The sequence below is a fragment of the Haliotis cracherodii genome, unplaced genomic scaffold, assembly GCF_022045235.1.
Source record: "Haliotis cracherodii isolate W230 unplaced genomic scaffold, xgHalCrac1.p SCAF_6, whole genome shotgun sequence".
In the NCBI taxonomy this organism is placed as follows: Eukaryota; Metazoa; Mollusca; class Gastropoda; order Lepetellida; family Haliotidae; genus Haliotis; species Haliotis cracherodii.
In genome coordinates, this window is record NW_027266319.1 from 33828551 (window position 1) to 33850270 (window position 21720).

At 41.9% G+C, this 21720-nt stretch overlaps 2 protein-coding genes across 3 annotated transcripts; one reads left to right on the forward strand and one right to left on the reverse strand.

Annotated features, from left to right (window-relative positions):
• Positions 1–254: 254 nt before the first annotated feature.
• On the forward strand, positions 255–12320 carry LOC139445434 (LETM1 domain-containing protein 1-like). 2 transcript variants are annotated; one of them, XM_071226579.1, is made up of 9 exons: positions 255–340; positions 3901–4058; positions 5352–5464; positions 6934–7013; positions 7569–7755; positions 8355–8456; positions 8997–9131; positions 10029–10125; positions 10768–12320. In XM_071226579.1, the coding sequence occupies exons 1-9, from the start codon at positions 255–257 to the stop codon at positions 10881–10883; spliced, it is 1074 nt and encodes a 357-aa protein (XP_071082680.1). In that variant the 3' UTR covers positions 10884–12320. The 2 variants fall into 2 exon arrangements, with proteins under 2 accessions (XP_071082680.1, XP_071082681.1); XM_071226580.1 differs by lacking the exon at positions 255–340 and adding an exon at positions 2031–2122.
• Positions 12321–14823: 2503 nt separating this feature from the next.
• Positions 14824–17999, reverse strand: LOC139444754 (uncharacterized). Its single transcript, XM_071225692.1, has 2 exons — positions 17865–17999; positions 14824–17046 (listed from the first exon to the last, which is right to left on the reverse strand). Exons 1-2 carry the CDS (start codon positions 17997–17999, stop codon positions 14824–14826), a joined length of 2358 nt encoding a protein of 785 aa, XP_071081793.1.
• Positions 18000–21720: the final 3721 nt, after the last annotated feature.

Consider the following 21720-nt stretch of genomic DNA (forward strand, 5'->3'; position numbering starts at 1 on the left):
TAGAGGAATAAAACAACAGTATTTCGTGATTAACAGGAACAGTTGAGGGTACAATTGTTTAACCTACAAATACACATATCAATAGAGAAACATAATTACCTAATTAACAATGGGAATATTTCAAAGTAAAATCTATAATACTTTTTTCATTGTTTACTTGTTAGATGATCCATTTAAACGTTTCGTACATTCCTCAAATGTACATATTTCGTTCCAGTTCGGATCGAACTTTTGCAGTTACCAGCTGAGAAAACATGGCTGCGCCCAGTCGGCGTTTATGCACGCTGATTCGATTGCAAGAAAGTTCACACTTTCCCTTGATATGTAATTCATGTATAAGGTACACATTGCCTCAGACATGGCATTATTTTACCCTTCCCAAATTGACTACGCATTTTAAATCATCATAGAAGTATTTTACAATCGCAAAAGAAAACGGATTCGTATGGTTCAGTTTTCGATCACACGATCTCTCACAACAACGGCTATTACACGATGTATACAGCTAGAAAGCAAAAGACTTTTTGAGAATTTCTTACGAAATGGCATCTACCTTATTTCAACACTATGTCGAAGTTATACAGGGATAGATTATTGATCCATGCAAATACTCTCGCAAATATGTTATGCGCTCGTGCATGATGAAATACATAATCATGATGCACGTATCAAGAGTTCATGAAATGTAAAGCTGGCAGCGGTGATACAGTGACGCAGTGATACATGATTTTGGAAGCCAATGGGTAAAGCTAGTGGAAAATGAATAATAAATCTATCTATTATTATCTGAATAAAAACGTGGTTCCTTGAAAGATAATGCCTCAATGACAAATATTGACACTGAAAAATAAATGTGTATTTTAACCCTGCCATTGCCCATGGTAGGGTAATACTACTCATGCCCATAGTTTACATTAATTTAAAATAAAATCAAGGTAGAGCAACAGCAAATCAAATTTTTATTCAGTGTTCATGTATTGACACATTTCAATTCAAGTACATTTTCATGACAGATTCTTGGCATTTTAAAACATGTTCGGTGTTATACCAATGTGTCTATCCTTGAAAGATGAACAGTAATGTCTGTAAGTTTATCTGCTCAATACATTTAAGCTTGCATAATTTGTTTTGGATAGATGCTTATGATGTCAATCACTGGATTGTCTGGTCCAGATTTTATTATTTACAGACCTCCATCAAATAGCTGGAATGTTGCAGAGTGGTGTGTTAAACAACAAACAAACAAACAAACAAACAAATTGAAATAGAATCACAAAATATAGCAATTATTAATTGTGCCAATACTTTATATAGATTGAAACCAAGCAATTCTGGTGACAAAGATTCATACTTGCAGCACGGACACTTTACATGTATCTATATTTAGGCTCCATGCTTGCAGTAATGACAAAAATTGCTGAAGGGGCTTATAAACATGATAAGAAATTCCCATTTCTACGCCATTCTTGAATGTATATATGTGTAGTATGGTGGAAACAAGGGGTAGGAGTGCCAACATCTGTATGATTATGTATCTGGTGTTTAGGTATCCACAGAAATTGCAAAAGAAATACCAACAAGTGACTCCATCCAATGCAGTGGTATTTATCCATCATTAGGGCATTTACAAAAATGGATTAGTTTCTACCCCTGTATACTTTCGGCAATTTCATATCAACATGATCAACATCTTCCCGAGGCAAAGGAGTTGACTGACTATAAAAGTCCAGTTTCCACCCTTGCCGAACTAGGCTGGTATTATGGAGTTACGTTTTGTCTGGACTAACGAGTCTATGCATAGTCCAATCAATACGCGAACCGAAATCAAAATCCAGTTCGTAAACTGTAGTGCAGATTTCGATCGATTGCAGGGTTTGCAAAGCATGTGCATCGCCAATTCGTTGTCAGCAGATATTTTCCAAATCCGTTCATGTTTTTAATCAAGGTGCTCACGTGATTTGATGCATTTCAAGATGTAAGACCCGTTTTATCACAATATAGATCTTGAGTATCGATCAGATCGTCCTGACTGGGCGCCACCATTTTGTGTGAAGCAAACGCAAGTGATACGAGAGGTGGAATCTGATTGGTCCATAGGAGAGGCTTAGAAGGGACATAATTGGTAATAGCCACTGGTGGCGCAACGATCGAGCCCAGTAATTCCAGCCTAGTTCGGCAAGGTTGGAAACTGGACATTTAAAGTCAGTTAACTCCCTTGCCTCGGGAAGATGCATGATCAATGAAGTCATGTTTTTACCATTTCTTACAAACAGCTTTGAATGAGAAAATCTCGTATTTTTTTCATATCACATGTGGATACAAAGGTAGCCCAGTTATCTTAGGTGCCTCAATTCGCTGTGAAGAGTTACTTCCCTTTGACATACCAGAAACCCATGATCATTGGTTCAAATTCCAGTTCGCCACCGTTTTGCTTCCAGGTTTCTTAGCACCATACCCATGCTCGTGTGTTTCATGAAAGCGATAAATGTTTGAGACCTGCATTCACTTGGGGTGTGGCTTTCCTCCCACATTAAGCTGACACTGTGTGATATAACTGGAATACTGTTTAAAACATCGTTAAACATTTCTCACTCACCTATGATAAACAGAGTCAGCCAAAATGTTTTTGTCAAGTCATTTATCTTTTATCTAATTTCGTGTTTTTTATTGGTCGGTCTTGTTAAGCAACTAAATAAAAATAAATGTTCCTACCTAATTACACATTCACAGAAATTCATCTTTGTATGCCATCTAATTAGGCAAGAAACATTTTTCAGCAATGTTGCGATTTGTTGGTGTTTTTGAGTTTTTCTGCTCTGTCTTTCTACAAGAACCCTCACAGCTGTGAGACAGACATGACATCAGTCTGGAATGTTATGTATAGGATAAAACACGTCCGGGGTTTGTTATGATATCTAAAAACCGGATCCCGAGGGATTTTCCGAGGGAAAGGGTTTTAAATATCATAACAACCCGAGGGGCAGTGTTATATCTTACTTTTAAACTGATTTTGAACCTAAAAACAACATTTATCAACATTTTTATGTTTCGAACATACTTTCCATGAACCTTAGGAAACGGGCGTAAAATATCTGTTGCTGGCGTACGGATCTTAAAAAGGACATTCTAAAAAGCAGTGTGGCTTATCAACACCTCTGTAGCCTCGTGGTACACTCACTGGGCTACAGATAAGAAGGTTGCAAGTTCGATACTCGGGGAATATAAAGAAAACATTTGTCATTTGATTTTACATTTCATTACATGTTACAAAATATATTAACAAAATACCCAGGACATTCTATATAATCCCTGGGATATTATAACACATTATATAGCAAATATGACTTGAATATCCTGTAAAATCCCAGGGATATTATATAAAATCCCAGGGAGATTACAACGTCCCTGTTTATGAGATTTAACCCGACTGGCGAACAATAGGATGACGTCAGGATGAGGATGAGGTTTATAAGACATCATGATGCAATGGATGCTTCCATGATAACTGTACCTGCTGTATACGAGAATGTGGAAAAAATACAAAATTGATGTTCTTCTGATAAATACTGATCAAACTTACTGATAATGTATCCTATTCACCAAGCCAAGAGGCATTTTTTCTCAAATTTTGGACTGAGAAGAAAAGATACCTATCAAATAAAATATTCATGTGTCTGAATGTTTTCCGGGATCCTATCTCATTCAACCAGACTGCAGCACACGCCCCAACAATTTTATACTTTCATATTATTCCAACATTCATGAGGATTCACCATGGTTACCAGAGAATATTTCAGGGCAGAATAGGTTTACAGCAATAGCCACTAACCAGTAGTTGTACACTGATGCTGCAGCTTATGTTGCAGATGTGACTTTTCTACTTTACATCCTTTGTTTTAGATACATGTCAGGAGGTCCTCCCGATGGACATGTGTCGCCTCCTGGTTTCATTAAGAGGTACATCGTTGACCACATCGTCAACTTTGTGTCCAAGAGGACAGAGAAGCTTGAGCGGAGATATCCGAAAGTGTTTGAAATCTACAGAACGTTTAGAACAGGTAATATCAGTGATGATGTTTTTCAATGGTTTTGTGTTGAAAAGTTCCTGTTATTAGTTTTATGTAAATGTGGGTGAGAGGTTTTTTTTCAAAGGAACTGTTTTAAAAGCCATTTTTGGGGTTTAACTGATGGAGCAAACCTTTATTCCAACAATGATCTGTTCAAATCTGTGATTGAAAACTATAACCAGCTGACCCAAGCAGCTACTGAGCCCACTGGACCACCCATGCTCCTCCTCTTCCGTGTGGACAAGTTTACCTGTAGATACCTGTCACCTCTGCATTAGAGAGGAATGTCGGTGGTTTGATCCCCAGCCATACCAAAACATGTTAAAAGATTGTACTTGTTACCTTGCCTAGTGATATTAAGGGGATAAACTAAGGAGTGGTCAACTCAGAGTCAGTACACTGTGTCTGAGTTGGGAATCCATGGTAACTGCGGCATGGCATGTCAGTGGGCTAGCACTATAAAACCAACAATAGTCGGGACTAGTACAAGCAGCCCCACATGCACGCACACATGCATGTTGCTATATCAGTGCAATAATCTCGAACATGACGTTAGACTCCATTTCACCTCACCTCACCTCACCTCACCTCACCTCACCTCACCTCACCTCTGCATTGTCGGGGGCATGGGTGGCCCAGTCGTCTGAGGCGCCGCTATTCGCTGTGCAGAGTGGCGTCCCTTGGGCACGCCAGAAACCTATGATTGTGGGTTCGAATCCTGGTTCTCCCTGATTATGTTTCTAGGTTTGTCAGCACCATACCCGTGCTCATGGGTATCACCGAAGTGGTAAACGTCTGAGACCTGCATCACTTGGGTCCTTCCTCCCACTTTAAGCTGACACACCATGATATAACTGGAATACTGTTAAAAGCGACGTTAAACCCAACTCACGCACTCTACATTGTCTGTGTGTTTGATGTTTTAATCCTCTTCTTTTCCATCAAGAAGGGATGGTGAGGGATGGATTAACATTCTCCTCTCTAGTAACCCCAATGGATTCCGGGTTGAAAAAGCCTATGCTGGTTCTGAGATTATTAAGGGGCGACCTAATGGATCGGGTGGTCAGGCTCGGTGACTGGGCTGATTGAGTGTTGCCATACCCCCATGGCATGGGACATTGCTCATTGTATCCATAACTTGATTGTCTGGTCTAGACTTGATATACAGGCTGCCGTAATTTAGCTGGAATATTGCTGAGTGAAACATTGACCACACACACACACACACACAGACACTAGTAGTTACAATTTGATAAGAGCACTCATTTTCCTGATATGCTCCAGGCAGTTCCACTTTTGTGAGTGAGACAAAGGACTACTACAATGTCACCACGGAGTTGTGGGGAGGCCGCACACTCGGGACCTTCTCCAGACATCAACTAGAAGTCTACAAACAGGTAGGTCCTCTGGGAGTTGTCAGTTAGATGCTTGGGCGCGTGGATAAAACATTGACCTGCCACAACAAGTTCAACCTGGTTCAACCTGGTTCAACCTCCTACATGGCCACAATGTACATTTCTGATCATCGTCAACTGCAAAATGGCTGGAATCAGTGGTAGATACTAACATTTTCAGTCCACTAATCCTTATGATACCTTAACTATTGGGCAGTTTGACAAAGGACTACAGGACTAGTGCCAATTTCTAACGCTGTGGAATGTTGCTGAAATATATATTAAACAGGTGTAGAGTCTAATTCTGGGACGAAACACAAAGTCATGATGTGTATCACAATATTTAAGTAACATTAGTTAGAAAGGTCTTTTATTTTAGTGCCAATGGCACAGTTAAACATGTTATGTTCCCAGTGCCAGAAAGACACATTTGTAAATCTTTTTATTAAACAACAACACCTTGTAACAATGTTTATAACACGTGTATTCAACATTTGTAACACGAAGGGTTATGGGTACTTTCTGTAGCACTGTCTTTCTACAAGTACTGAAACACTGGCTTTGAGATCCTCATAATGTCTATCTGGAATGTCCCTGTGGGGATTCTGAGTTACAATATGTTCCCGGCAACCTATGCATGTGTGTGGAGACCAATGGAGCAGTCATGTTCAGCGACATTTATTGTGTGTCATCATGCCCAACAACATGGGACATTACTGATTATACCCGTCACTGGTTTGTCTAGTCAACACTTGATAATTTATAGACCGTAGTCATACTGTAGCCGAAATATTGCTGAGCGTGTCGTAAAACAACTAACAAGCACTCTGGAATGCAGTGACATTGTTCAGTGGATGATTTCCTATGCTCCTAGGACAACAGAACCTGTAAGTGATAGATGGTGGGTAGCCTTGTGGTTAGAATGTTTGGACATCAGGCAGAGGACCTGGTATCTGGCACCTAGATACCATGTGTGAAGACCATTTTGGGTGTCTCCTGCCATCAGAGTATTGCAACAAGTGGGAATTCTTGATCCCTGAATTGATCCCAGAGGATCTTAATGGACCTGACTTGGTTGATTACGTGTTGATTATGGATCCTTCTCATAATATCAATCAGTGGTCCAGACTTGATTATATATGGCCAAAGGCTGTTGCATGGTTAGAACTAAACTGAAATGCTCCACTAGTCCAGGTAATGATAAAATGCCCTTGTAATGTTAAAACAAGGGGAAATTGGACAATTTGTACTAGCCCGCAGGAATTTGTACTAGCCCTGGGCTAGCAGGCTAGTGTCAATTTCTAACCCTGCTGTTGTCACATGATATAGCTGGAATATTTCTGAGTGCACAAACAAACAAATCAAAATGTGTTCAAATATTGATATAAGTGGTGTAAACCACACAGTAATAGACAGCGGATGATGCAACATTGTTGAACCTTGTTGTACTACTCTTCTGTTTCTGTTTGTAGATGCCCAGGGACCTGTTTCGTATAGCCCCTATACTGTTGATCTCTGTCCTCCCCGGGGGAGGGGCAATTATAGCACTAGCGTGAGTACGACTTATATGTTTCTCCCAGGGGACTCCAGGGACAACATATCGGTACATAGTTACACTACAGGGATTTAGCGAGACCTGCTCAGTGGCTGATATTCGGCCCCAAGTCTGCAGCAAATGTCAGTTCCCAATCCTAAATTGGAATACAAAGTTTCCCAATTCATGTTGATAAAGCTCCAACTAATGTTATGGTTTTATGATATCAATCACTGGATTGTCTAGTCCAGACTCAACTTTTTACAGACCGCTGTCTTATGGCTGGAATATTGCCGAGTGCGGCATTGACCTGCAAACAAGGAAGCAAATAAATAAGCAAACAAAAATTGTAAGGCCGATGACAATTTTTGATTCTTTTAATTTCTGATGTATAGATTTGACCAACTAGAGCTATAAACCACATTTAGAAAATACATAATAAATTGTTCAAAATTGTTTTCATTCTCTCGCTTTGATGGATTTGAAAACCGTAAGGATACAGAACAGAAACCTAACAAATGTAGCTGTTGATGTGCACACTGATGGTTCTCCTGACCCCTGTTGTTCCTGCAGGTATTTGTATCCCCGGTTCTTCCTGTCCCATCACTTCTGGACGCAGAAGCAGAGGGAGAAATTCTGGAGTCAGAATCTGGAGTCACGTCTGCACCATGCGTCGGCCATCTTGGATTGGACCATCCGACAGAGTATCCATGTCCCTAACCAGAAGATGAGAGATAAACTTGTTCGTGTTGTACAGAAGGTGAGTCTGAATGTTTTCTGTTCCCGCCAGAGCATGCTGGGAAGGGTGTATGACCTCTCTGTTCCAGCTAGAGCATGCTGGGAAGGGTGTATGACCTCTCTGTTCCAGCTGGAGCATGCTGAGAAAAGTGTATGACCTCTCTGTCACGTCTGTTTTATGTTCCGCATGGAGCATACTGGGAAGGGTGTATGACCTCTCTGTCCCAGCTAGAGCATGCTGGGAAGGGTGTATGACCTCTCTGCCACCCTCTGTACAATGTTCCAGCTAGAGCATGCTGGGAAGGGTGTATGACCTCTCTGTTCCAGCTAGAGCATGCTGGGAAGGGTGTATGACCTCTCTGTTCCAGCTAGAGCATGCTGGGAAGGGTGTATGACCTCTCTGTTCCAGCTAGTGCATGCTGGGAAGGGTGTATGACCTCTCTGTCACTCCTGTTCTATGTTCCAGCTAGGGCATGCTGGGAAGGGTATATTACCTCTCTGTCACCCCTGTTCTATGTTCCAGCTAGAGCATGCTGGGAAGGGTATATGACCTCTCTGTTCCAGCTAGAGCATGCTGGGAAGGGTGTATGACCTCTCTGTCACGTCTGTTTTATGTTCCAGCTAGAACATGCTGTTCAGCCAAGTATGGAAGAACTCCTGGAGGTGTTACCTCTGTTTGCTTCATTCCCCTACCAGACAGACAGGATGGCCGGAGTGTACATGGTAAGTACCAGATGAAACCAATAAGCCATATGTAGTGGTAGGAATCCCAGCAACCTATGCTTCATTAAGAGGAGAATTTATGAATTGGGTTGTCAGTTGGTTGAGGGATGGTTGGATAGCCTAGTGGTTTGAATCACCAGCTTTATTATTATCGTTCAAGTGAAAGAGATGAGAGAAACGTGATATTTCATCAGACACATGGAATATTATCTATTCATTCAACCCAATGAGTGCTGGGATTTAAAGACCACGTGGACCAGTCAGATCTCATCATTCTGACATGGAGGTATGATAAAAGAGCATATGCACAAGCAGTGATATTGATAGTAAACCTATGGTCATGGGTTCAAAAATCCAATTCACCCTGATTATGTATCAAAGATTGTCATCACTTTGGGCGATCCTCCCATGTCAACATGATCAAGCTGAGAATAAGAAGCTGTCATAAGAACTGAAATGTTGTTCAAGGGGCATTAAACCCAACTCACTCACTCACTCAGTCAGCTGGAGGCTCTGTGATATGTCTCTCTATGCTTGCAGAGGCATTTAGCCCGGTCTTTGAACTTCTGGCCGATACGATCTCGACTATACCAGGACGCAATGATCCTGTTGTACGCTGATCTGGCCATGGTGGGCGAGGGCATCGACAACATGGAGGACTTCGCCCTGGAGAAGGTAGTTCAGATTTACTGTCAGGGTAACCATGGGAACTACAGGGCATCAGGATTGGTTAAAATCATTGGTTCAAGAAGAGCAGTGGATAACTGTTTTTCTTAAATTTAGAGCTTTCTTTCTCTGTGTCCTTCATGTAAATAGCAAGAAATAAAATAACAAAATTCCTAATTAATTTATAATTTGTTATTATACTCTGCACCCCCAACACTCTTCCAGGCACCATGGCATCAGCATCAGGCCTTGAAACCTCATCAGTTTAATATGCGATCTTTGTCTTTTTTTTAAATTTTATAGGACCAATTTTATTAGCCTCAATAAATTTCTTAAATTGAACTTTAAGTATACAATGAAATCATGATAAGTGGAAAATAACTGATCACTGACTTCACAATTGCGTGGTTATAAATAAACTCTCTTTGAATATTTACCTTTTGTGATCAATCAAATAACTTGTGCTAATTGAGTTCTTGATGTATGAATCCATGTGAAAGTTTATCGCACCACACAACATGTTGGTATATGGTGTGTAAGTATTCATTACATCTCTCTAACCCTGACCAAACTGGTAATGAAAGATGTGTTACTACATATGTAAATGAATGTATTATTAAAAAATGTAATCAGTATTTCATTCAGTATTTCTGTTCTTTGTGGGGATTCAACATTAGGTTCCAGCAACCTATGCTTGTCGTACAAGGCGACAAAATGGATTGTGATTCAGGCTTGGTTGATTGTGTGTCACTGTAGCCTGACAGCTCTGGATGGGGCTCTTGTGGATTATTTCATGCCCTTATTATATTGCTGGGATATCGCTAACTTCAGCATGGACCAATATGACCCTTTATTGTTTCAGGTAGAATGTGTTTGGTTCTAACATCTTGCATACATCTTTTGTAGGCTTGCTTCCTGAGGAGTTTGAATCCATTTGGCCTGACAAGAGAAGAAAAAATAGCTTATTTAAAAAACTGGACAAAGATCAGCCGAGAAATTGATGGTAACAATTATATCACTTATATCAAGTTCTTGGAAAGAATAAAGTTTCCCAGCAACCTATGCTAGTCGTAAGGGGTGACTAAATGGATCGGGTGGTCAGCCTCGCTGACTTGGTTGATGCATGTCATCGTGTCGTGTCAAAATTGTATGGATCGATGCTCGTGATGTCGATCACTGGATTGACTGGTCCAGACTCGATTATTTACAGGCGAATTTACGATTAATGTTGAGAGCTGTATTATACAACAAACAAACAAGGACCAGCATCTATCCTCCTCCACACTGTGAGGGGGCACGGGTGGCCCAGTCATCTAAGGCACTGCGATTCACTGTGCAGAGTTGCATCCCTTGGGCATGCCAGAAACCTATGATTGTGGGTTCGAATCCCCGTTTGCCCTGATTATGTTTCTAGGTTTGTCAGCACAATACCCGTGCTCGTGGGTATCACCGAAGTGGTAAACGTCTGATACCTGCATCACTTCAGGCTTTCCTCCCACATTAAGCTGACACACCATGATATAACTTGAATACTGTTAAAAGCGCTGATAAACCTTACTCACTCACTCACTGACATACTGTGATGTAACTCAAAAAATGTTCAAGGCCTCATTAAGCCCAGTTCTCTCGTTGTTTTGTGTTACAGAGTCAAACATCTCTTTCTTACTCCACTGTCCCGCTTTCCTGGCCGTCGTCCATCCCAACAACCCGCAGCTGCTGGGAGGCAAGAGGTCATTCTGGAGGAAGAAAACTGGGGGATGAGCGCTGGGTGGTCATGTGACTGTCATGTGATCATTACAGACTGGCTGTGATATATAGATAAATATAACCCTTCTCCTGTGACCTTGAACTATGGGAGGACAACTGAGTTACTTGGCCAGTGGTCTTGGTATCTGTAGTCTAGACTTCACTCAGCCAAATATGGCGGTTCTATATCAAGCAGACATTATAATTATTATCAAGCTCCTGTGAGCAATTCATTTGTTGTATCTTTTACTACTCATCTGATTTATCCTCAATTCGCTATGCAGAGTTGCGTCCCTTGGGCATGCAAGAAACCTATGATTGTAGGATCAAATCCCGGTTCGCCCCGATTATGTTTCTAGGTTTGTCAGCACCATACCCGAAGTGGTAAACGCCTGAGACCTGCATCACTTCAGGCTTTCGTCCCACATTGAGCTGAGATGCCGTGATATAACTGGAATACTGTTAAAAGTGGCGTTAAACACAACTCACTCACTCACTCACTCATCTGATTTATGTGGTGTAGTATGGTACACAGAACTCAGACGATAAATTATAAAAATAATTAGGATCGTTGCAGAAGTTGGTTATTATTTTACATGATAAAGAGATCTAGGTTAAAATAGGTCTTCAGCAACCCACACTTGCCATAAGAGCCTACTGTGCTTGTTGTAAGAGGCGACTAACTTTCCTCCTTTGAAATCCCCAGCAGTCTATACTGGTCGACACAGTGTGACCAGTGGCCAGGCTTGGTTACCCGGTGAATACTGTTAAAATGGGTGTTAAACCCAACTCACTCACTCAAGCTGATTTAGAATGAATCGACCACCCACATGGTCAAGTGGATAGAGCACCTGCCCAGAGAGCGGAAGGTCGAGGGTTCAATCCCTGGCAGTGTCATACCAAAAGATGCTAAAAGACGGTACTTGTTACCCAGCCTGGCGCTCAGCTGTGAGGGGATAAAACAAGGACTGGTCGGCTTGGAGTTCATATACCGAGTCAGATGGGTATTCATATTAAACTGCAGGATGGGATCTCAGTGGGCTAGCATTATAAAACTGGCATCAGTCCGTCTACTAGTACAAGCAGCTCCACACCCACGTACGTACGCACACATGCATGTATAGATATATGATCGCAGTAATTGTGAATGCCAAGTTTAACTCCATTCCCACTTAAAGGGCTATTTTTTTAGCATATTCACCAACCTGTATCGCCTCAGTGATCCGATGATACTGAATACTAGTAATTGGTGCAACGTCTGTCACAACTTGAAACAACCAGTTTGTGTTTCAACCATCAGTATTTATGTCAGGCCTTACTGTTTGCCCTGGAAGTAGCAATACCTGATTTTATTGTGGTCTTTACTGACTGTAGACTTCAGAATCAGATAGACTGATACTGATGCATGTATTCTGTTGTTGTTATGTATGTCAAACTCCTGACCTGAATAAAGACAAGAACGTGACCAGCCTGTTGTGTTGAGATTGTAAGCAGGGTACACATGTACCCAGAAGTCCAGTATATCCATATTACTGGGGGCTGAGGCACTGCTGGCCCAATTGTCTAATGGGCTGTAATTGCGCAGTGCAGAATTGCGTCCCTTTGGCACGCCAGTCGTGGATTTGAATACCAGATTTGTCCTGCTTGTTTCTATCTTTGTCAGCACCAACCCTGCTTGTAAGTTTCACCAAAGTCTTAGATCTGCATCACTTCCAGTTTTCATCCCACACCAAGCAGATGCACCCTGAAATAATTGACTAAAAGCATGTCTAGTGTTCTTATACCAGCTAGGCGCAGATATCTTAGATATTTATCAAAATGATGGCAATGACGTAGGGAAGCAACACTTCCAAGTTGAATATAAATGGGATTTTTCTTTGCAGATTCAAAATTTGCATATTATGGACTATAATGTCGACTGGTATTCGGTGCTATTCTGGCTGCATGGAAGTTCGGATATTCGAGGATATAATAGGAGCGGTGTTTACTTTTTTTCTGGATGCATATATACTCTTTTTTTAAAAAAGGAGGGGATACCCGGAAATAACTTAAACTTCCCGAAATTGTAAAGATGCTAGTTTCAAATAATAGTTGTATGAAATAATGAACGAATTGGGAACTCATTACAACCAGTAGTAAAGTGTGACAGTAGATGTTATGCCAGCCGAACATTGATTCGCTCGACGAGGCATACTGCTTAGGAGTCTCCCAATGGCGATTTGAGGGAGTCTGTCCCACCCCTCTTTGCAGTCTCTGGCTACGTGGTCGTGGTCGGCGGTCTGTGTCCCAGGCGTGTTCAATGGAAGAAAGGTCAGGGCTCATTGGTGACCATTACATTCTATAGATATTGAGCATTGAAGAATCATGTACCGTGAGCACGGGAGTCGTCGCAAACGGGACAACAAGGGTTGTCAGTATGTTGTCCCGTGACTCTCCCTTGCACAATATGGTGTGGGGTTCGGTCATAGTAATGCCACCCAACACCATAATCGATCAACCGCCAAATCTGTCGGGTCTCAGGTTGACATTGGCTTGACGTTTATTTCGACGTCTGACACGACCACACCTATCAAGGCAGTGCAAAGCGGGTCGGGACTCATCTGAAAACATGACACTTGACCAACCACGATTACCCCAGTTTCGACGCTCTGTATACCATTGACGTGTGTTGCAATTATGCTGCATGTAGACGTTTTTCAATCGTCTGACCCGTAACTCGTACTCCAATAGCCAGATGAAAGCTTAAGTTTGCAACAATTTGAGCTCGATTTGGTCGAGCATGGTTTCGGATCAGTCGATCCTGTACTCGTGTCGTTGACCTGGGAGGTCCTGAACGGGATTGATCAACATTTTGGGTTTGTTGGTACCTGTTCTATTGTCTGCTAATCATAAAATGTGAAACATTGAACGTGTTGGCAACTGCACGCTGACTTCTGCCAGCTCCTGTTAAGTTTTGTTTGATCAAGGTTACAACATTCAAGGCCTTAGTAAGGCCTTCAAAAAGATTTATAGTAGACATTATTGTGGAGGTCATTTCCAAAGAAGACGCAATTCGGTATGTTGATCATATGCTCCCTTTTCAGGTGAACACTTGACTTGCCTTTGTATGTGTTTGTGACGGGTGCCACCGGTAGGGCGGGATACGTTCACCTTTTCGCGAACACCTGTATCATCACTATTTCATAGTGATTCCTGAACGCATGGTCATGATACAGTCGAAAAACAGATTTATTGTGGCCATGGATAGGGTAATTTATTGATTATATTTAAATAACTTCATTTCTAACTTTGTGTTTCCACAATCAGACAACTTTTGTCATCCAAAGATGACAATAATGTCACAAATTGAGGTTTAATAATAGGTTAGAACTACCATGTAACTGTTAGAGACCCATCTCCTTTTTGCTTATTTAAATAAAAGCGGATAAAAACTTTCCGTAATCATAAGAAATCTCCGCTCTATTTCCCATTGTACGATTCTGACAATATATCATGAGCCTGTGTTTAGGAATCACTATCAAGTAGTGATGGTACCAGGTGTACCAGGCGAAAAAGTGAGTGAATCCTGCATGCCTCGCCGGTGGCATCCATCACAAACACATGCAAAGGCAAGGCAAGGCAAGTATTCACCTGAACAAACACATATTGAAGATAAGTAAAAATAGGGAATTGTATCGAACGCCATTTTGGTCAATGATGTGTCAAACAGTCAAACACTGGGTGGATTCCACGTACGGTGACAAAATGTCATGGAGTTGATTGACAAAATACACATGTGTACCAAAACAGAATTTTTAATTTTCATTAAAGAGAACATTATAAATCATGAAGTGGTTCAAAATAATATTTTTAGCATATATCGGGCGTAACAATAATGAATATGAAATATATTTATATAGTAACAAGAAAAATAGCTCTATTTTGATCATTATAAGTACGTAAGCAATATTCCAACTTAAAAACAACATAGTAAAAACAGTTTTAACAACATGGCCATAAACACAATAAACAAAATGATAACAGACATTGATTCAAAGTTTTCGGACTGTATAGGGTCCTCCAAGTCCAGAGAGACTGACGACACGTGACCAGGTGAGACACTGCAGCGCCCCCAGTACGATGTGGTCACAGAGTGATCGCCGTTGCAAGATAGTTCATCATCTGCATTGAGACTTGGGGACCTCCTGGACGTGACTAGGGGCTGACTTTCATCACCAGATAGTTCATCATCTGCATTGAGACTTGGGGACCTCCTGGACGTGACTAGGGGCTGACTTTCATCACCAGATAGTTCATCATCTGCATCATACTGTGGGGACAGACAAGGAGCCGAGTCTCTTTGAAGGCGGTATCTAGACCTTGGAACGCGATGTTTGGATGGAGTAATTGGTTCTTTGCTGCTGACAGAAGATGAGGAACTGCTAGGGTGTGCTTCATACACTGGCATTGAGGTTATACATTTGTCCATAGATGAGGAGGCCTTGCTGTCACTTAATACAGCTATCTCACTCTTCAGGTTTGCTGATAGGTTCACAGAGACCTGTGGAGATGGCGTCCTGGATCTACATAGTATGCTGGCAGGCAGGACATTTTCATTTTCACCGAGCGCATTTCCCATCTTGTCACGGGAACATTGACCTGTCCTGTCCCCCTCCCCGAACGCTGACATCCCCAGATTGGTTTGTATCCGACCATCAGGTAACACAAATATTTCAAGATGATCATTAAAGATCTTATCCACCATGAGAGCCAAGTCCTCGGCGTTGATCCTGAGATTGATGTCTTCCACCATGCATCGCTTCACTGCTGGAGCAAGGGCATCAGATCCTCCAAAGTCCGAGAGTACCATGAACAGAAACCCTACACTATGGACATCTGACTTCATGCAGGATACGCCGCCATTACGAACCTCAGGGGCCAGGTAGAGGTACCGATTGTCGGTGACTCTTCTGGAGATTGTTACTCCGTGTCTATATCTTGCTTGGCCAAAGTCACAATATTTGACTTTTGGAATGCCATCAGTGATGTCTAACAGAACATTATTTGCCTTGATATCGTTGAGGAGTACGCCCAGACTGTGGATCTCCCGCAGCCCCTCAGCAAGTTGTCTGGCTATGTGGAGTAGACAGATGGGTGCCAGCCTGCCCTTTCTGTCCCACAGGTACCTCTCCAGCGTCAGGCCGTCCCCAACACACTCCATGAGAATACCAGTGGCTTCCCCCACCCCTTCACTCACTACCCCAAAACAGGAAGGGACATAGCCGGTCCTTGAGAGATACAACATCATCCTGGCTTCTTCAAAGATGGCATCAACATTATTTTTACAGTCGAAGATCTCCTTCACAACGATGTTCTGGGTGTGTCCTTGGCTGTCGGTGAGATTTGCCCTGATGACTCGACCAAATGAACCCCTTCCCAAAACAACAGGAAACGCACCATTCTTGAGAGCATCGCTCTTCACCATGGAGCTTGGAATTATAGGCGGGTTTATCAATTCGTAGAGGGTTGGAATTTCAAAGTCAAGGCCGAATAGAGTTTTAAAGAAGGTTTTGGACGGAGTATCTCCTGAGAAAGAACCAGTGGAACCTTGCTTCTCAAGAACATCCTGGGGAACAACCTCTTCTGTCAAAGAGGGGCTGATGCTGTCTTTTTCCAAAAGGGTCAAGGCCTGTTGGGTCCAACGAGAACGAGGCTGCTGTCTTGGACTTGGCTCGGGGGATGGACAGAAATGCATGAGATGCTGGACTGGATCCCCGTCAGCGTCCTGCAGGAGCATTGCCATCTGAGTCCACTTGGATGCTTTGGTGTGTGACATTGGTCCTTGTGTGTGCTCTCCTAGGACATTCCAGGGGGAATCTGAGGGCCTTGTTGTGCTTAGTTTGGCGTCCCCTTCTAGTTTCTCAGATGCACGTTGTGCTGTTTCTGTGTGGGTGGCACCAATGAGGTTCCCCGCGTCGGCGTTGAGGTTCGACGTTGAAGGAGTGAACTCTGCATCTTCTAGAGCATATTCTGCTGCAGCAGACTTGACCATCTCTCTGAACCTCGTGGCAGTGTTGGTTCGCGGTCTCTCATTCACGGCAGGAGACGGAACGTTGTCAGTATTGTCGATGGGCGTGGTTTCGAGAGCTCTAGACTTCCCCAGTGAGATCGGCACCCCCAGGAATGCTAATCTCTCCTCCTAGAAATGAAATACACGCAATTAAGAAAAGAAAACTAATATTGTCAGCATAAGCATATAAACGTTTAATGGAACTTACTGAGATATGGCTACAATATTGCTAAATGTTTATCATTTAGTTTCATGCAGAAAGGTTTTTGTGTCGTGTTAAAGGATTCCACGGTGTGATATTAGGTAGATCCATGGTATAATGTGGGTGGCGTTTTGAAGACCGTGACCCAGCTGGTCTTAATGGGTTAGGCTAAAAATAGAAAGCAACCGTGTATCTCCTCACCTTCCGACCCAAAAAACATCCACCCGACGACAATTTATTTTGCATTTTTTTGTTGGTTTGATGGATTTCGGTTCAGCATTATTAGTTATTAAACCTCTACGTTTCGCCTTTTTATGTAATCTGTTCGTGATTTATGTAAATCGGAAAATGGTGGATGAATTATTTATTTCACACTTTGAAAAAATGCCTTTTATCAAGAAGTTCCACATAAACAAAGCTTTTGAATATTTTGTTACGCTTAGTAGAAGGGATTTAGGTTAAAGTGGTTGAGAAATCGAAATTATATATAACATTATTCTATCTACTAACCCATTTCTTTTTAAACTAATGAATATGTGGCCTTGTGCTATCCCGATGATGTGGATCAATTCTCATACTAGTTTACAGCCAGTGGTTTGTCTGGTCCAGCCCAGGCTCATACAATATAGACAATGGTGTTAAACCCAACTCACTCACTAACTCAGTCGTCTGAACCACCCAAGATGTGTTCCCAATCTTGTACATGTAATTCATGACATTATTAAACTACATGTAAAGAACTTACCCTTGGTTTTTGGAACCATTTTGGGACACACCATTCCGGTGCGAATCGAATTTCTTCTCCGTGCATATTGAACTCTCTGTTATCACAGGATTTCACCAATTTTGTCTGCTTTGGAAAAGCGCGTCTTGACGGCATTAGCGTATGCAGCGACAATACCGTGACGTCACAATGGTGTACATGGTGTTCCAAAATAGCCGACTGCTCTGGCACCGTGGAATTTTGTCAGGATAAAGAATGAATCCGAAAGAGATGCCTCTCATTTAAAAAAAGAATCATTGAAAAAATATTAAAATGAGCATGTAAGTTCATTTTCATTTTGTAAAGTAACTGACTTATGTTAGGAAACATAATGCTGACGTCATCACTCTATGACGTCATCAAAAGTATCCATGACTTACGCAGCTATATATACTTTGACTTCGCTCGCTGGGGTTCACATTTACTATGTTTATATGAGTGTGCCGCTTTTAGCAATATTCCAGCAATATCACGGCGGGGGACAACAGAAATGGGCTTCACACATTGTACCCATGTCGGGAATCGAACCCGGGCTTCGGCGTGACGAGCGAACGATTTAACCACTAGGCTACCCGACCGCCCTATGTTTATATGAAAGCCTTTATTAAATTTTACGTTGTGATTATTTGGTTTATTTACAGGAATTCCATATATTCACACCGATGTTTTATTAACATAAATGTGTTTGATTAGAACCCTACCTCCCTAAAACAAGAAAGAAAATAAGAACAAGTTCTATATTGAATCTAATAAGGAAATATATTAATAACAATTACTCATAATAGCAACTGTTTGGAATTACTTGAACACTCAAATAGATTGTAATGAGGGATAAAGGGATTGGGGACTCAAACACATTAACGGATATACACCTTAATGTTTATTCTAAATTAATGTAACAAGTATACTATTTACCTTGTTTTGTTTGGTTTGTATTTTTAACGCCGCATTCTGCAGTATTCCAGCTAGAAATGTATATGCATGCATGCGTTCGAGGGGCCGTTGTGTGTCGGGTTTCGTTTTCGATCTGCATTGATATGAATCCTTTAAGGGAAATATTCACTTTCGGTTGAATGAAATTGAATGCTTATTAGGGTGTGATTCGGGAAGATATTGGCAAATAGTTTTGGTTTTTAAACATAAAAAAAACTTTGCAGAAGTGGGATTAACCCAGGAAATGCGGTCGTGAGAATAAATTACATTTTATGCTGTCCGTTGTTACCTTGTGATTGAGGTCTCATAGATACCGCGCTTTTGTGCGTGATTTATTTGGCGTCAGTCATGGCGACACACGGAAATGAAGCTTTCGCAAGGTGGTTGCATTTTCGAATTCATTGTATCCATTTGTAAACTCCATAACCATTGCCACGAGTATGTGTGTGTGTGTGTGTGTGTGTGTGTGTGTGTGTGTGTGTGTGTGTGTGATTAACAACAGTAGAAAATGCGTTGTGAGAGAGAGAGACACACGCACACACAGACAGAGAGAGAGAGACTTGAATTCAGTACTTGGAGGCCATGGTACCATAACATATTCAAATTTTGGTATTCCCTTATATATGGAGTTTATCTTCTATCAAACATAAATTTTCCTGCAACCAAAATAACCAATATCTCCGGTGGAATAGAATGCCCATAAATCTACGAATTTCTGTCATTAATTTATTATTGTCAAATCTATTTTTTTCGGACATCACAATTAAGGTAACTTTTAAAATGACAAAAAATATTTTACTGGTAGACATATCGTTTAACTCCGAAGACCAGTGTTGTTGTGGTGCTATATCGCTTAACGTTTGTTTAAAGACAAAAACATGTTCTCGTTGCCTATCTCTTGTGGTAAACAAGCATATCTAAATCCATACAAATATAGCGTATTCTTATAAAGTCCAAGAGTCTTTACCATTTTCTGTCATTTTATTAAATAACACTTTAAATTACGTTGGAAACCGAACGTGACATGGGAACGTGGTAAACGTGACATCCCGCGGCATTGGGGCGCGGTAAACGTGACATCCCGCGGCATTGGGGCGCGGTAAACGTGACATCCCGCGGCATTGGGGCGCGATAAACGTGACATCCCGCGGCATTGGGGCGCGGTAAACGTGACATCCCGCGGCATTGGGCGCGGTATATATGACATCCCGCGGCATTGGGGCGCGGTATACATGACATCCCGCGGCATTGGGGCGCGGTAAACGTGACATCCCGCGACATTGGGGCGCGGTAAACGTGACATCCCGCGGCATTGGGCGCGGTATACATGACATCCCGCGGCATTGGGGCGCGGTATACATGACATCCCGCGGCATTGGGGCGCGGTAAACGTGACATCCCGCGACATTGGGGTGCGGCAAACGTGACATCCCGCGGCATTGAAATGCGGTAAATGTGACATCCCGCGGCATTGGGACGCGGTATACATGACATCCCGCGGCATTGGGGTGCGGCAAACGTGACATCCCGCGGCATTGGGGCGCGGTAAACGTGACATCCCGCGGCATTGGGCGCGGTATACATGACATCCCGCGGCATTGGGGCGCGGTATACATGACATCCCGCGGCATTGGGGCGCGGTAAACGTGACATCCCGCGACATTGGGGTGCGGCAAACGTGACATCCCGCGGCATTGAAATGCGGTAAATGTGACATCCCGCGGCATTGGGACGCGGTAAACGTGACATCCCATCCCGCGGCATTGGGACGCGGTAAACGTGACATCCCCGCGGCATTGGGACGCGGTAAACGTGACATCCCGCGGCATTGGGACGCGGCGAACGTGAAGTCATGCACTACCTATACTGGGCTATCTACCTATACTAAACAATATGTCGGCCAATAACAATGCAGCAGCCTAATGACACCGTAACATTGTATTCAAATTGTCCGGCAAAAGAAACGATACACCAGATTTGGTGGTGGCTAAAAATGAGACAAACACTAAATGGATATTCGTTGGTGATGTTCTTCACATCATAGTTGTGTTTTAGACCTGAACTTTGCGGTATTTCGACAATTTAGCCTATTTATGTTTGAAGACGTTTGTAGATTTTCAGTCCAATCCAATTTTCAATTTTGTTCGGCCGGGTGTTTATTTTATTAGTGAAAATAACAATAATACCAATTCAAGTACGTGGAATGTTGAGAAAGACATGCGATAGGCGACACCCTACACACAAATAAGGATTTCCTCTATAGAGACATGGCTTTGGATTTGCCTGGATGTGGCAAAGTTTGGGCAATGCAGATTTGCTTCTTCAGTCAAACTCTCAACAGATAATTAGGGTTATTGTGTACAAGATAGGCCTGATTCGTGTTGGCAAGTCCTTGTTTTGAGTGATTAATCTCATATCTTACCTAATTATGACTTTACTTTTAAAAAAACAGTCATGGAACCCGAATATGTCCAAGTAAATATTCATACTTGAAAATATAAAAGAACCCAGTTATGTCAAAAATTGTTTATAATGTATTGCATCAGAAGTGCAGAACATTCCCCATGTTGAAGAAGCCTATGTGCTGTGCTTTATATTATAAAGCGTGCGTTATTTCATTCCATCATTGAATTTGCAAATTAGAATTCAAAAATGTGTATCTCAAAGGATAATGTTATCCTATGACTTCATAGGCATTTGTAAATCTCAAACGTTAAGCTGATGCTTGATCTTTTAGAATAATTGTAAATAATTTGTCATTGCCGAATACGGTTATTATTTTAAACATTGTGTGTAAGAAGTGGTCGAGTTATAACTGATTCTAGCATATCCCCGTGTTATGGGTTTTCGAACGCTTAAACGTTCATACTTTCCTCTCTCTTCACATGAACAACAGTAAAACATC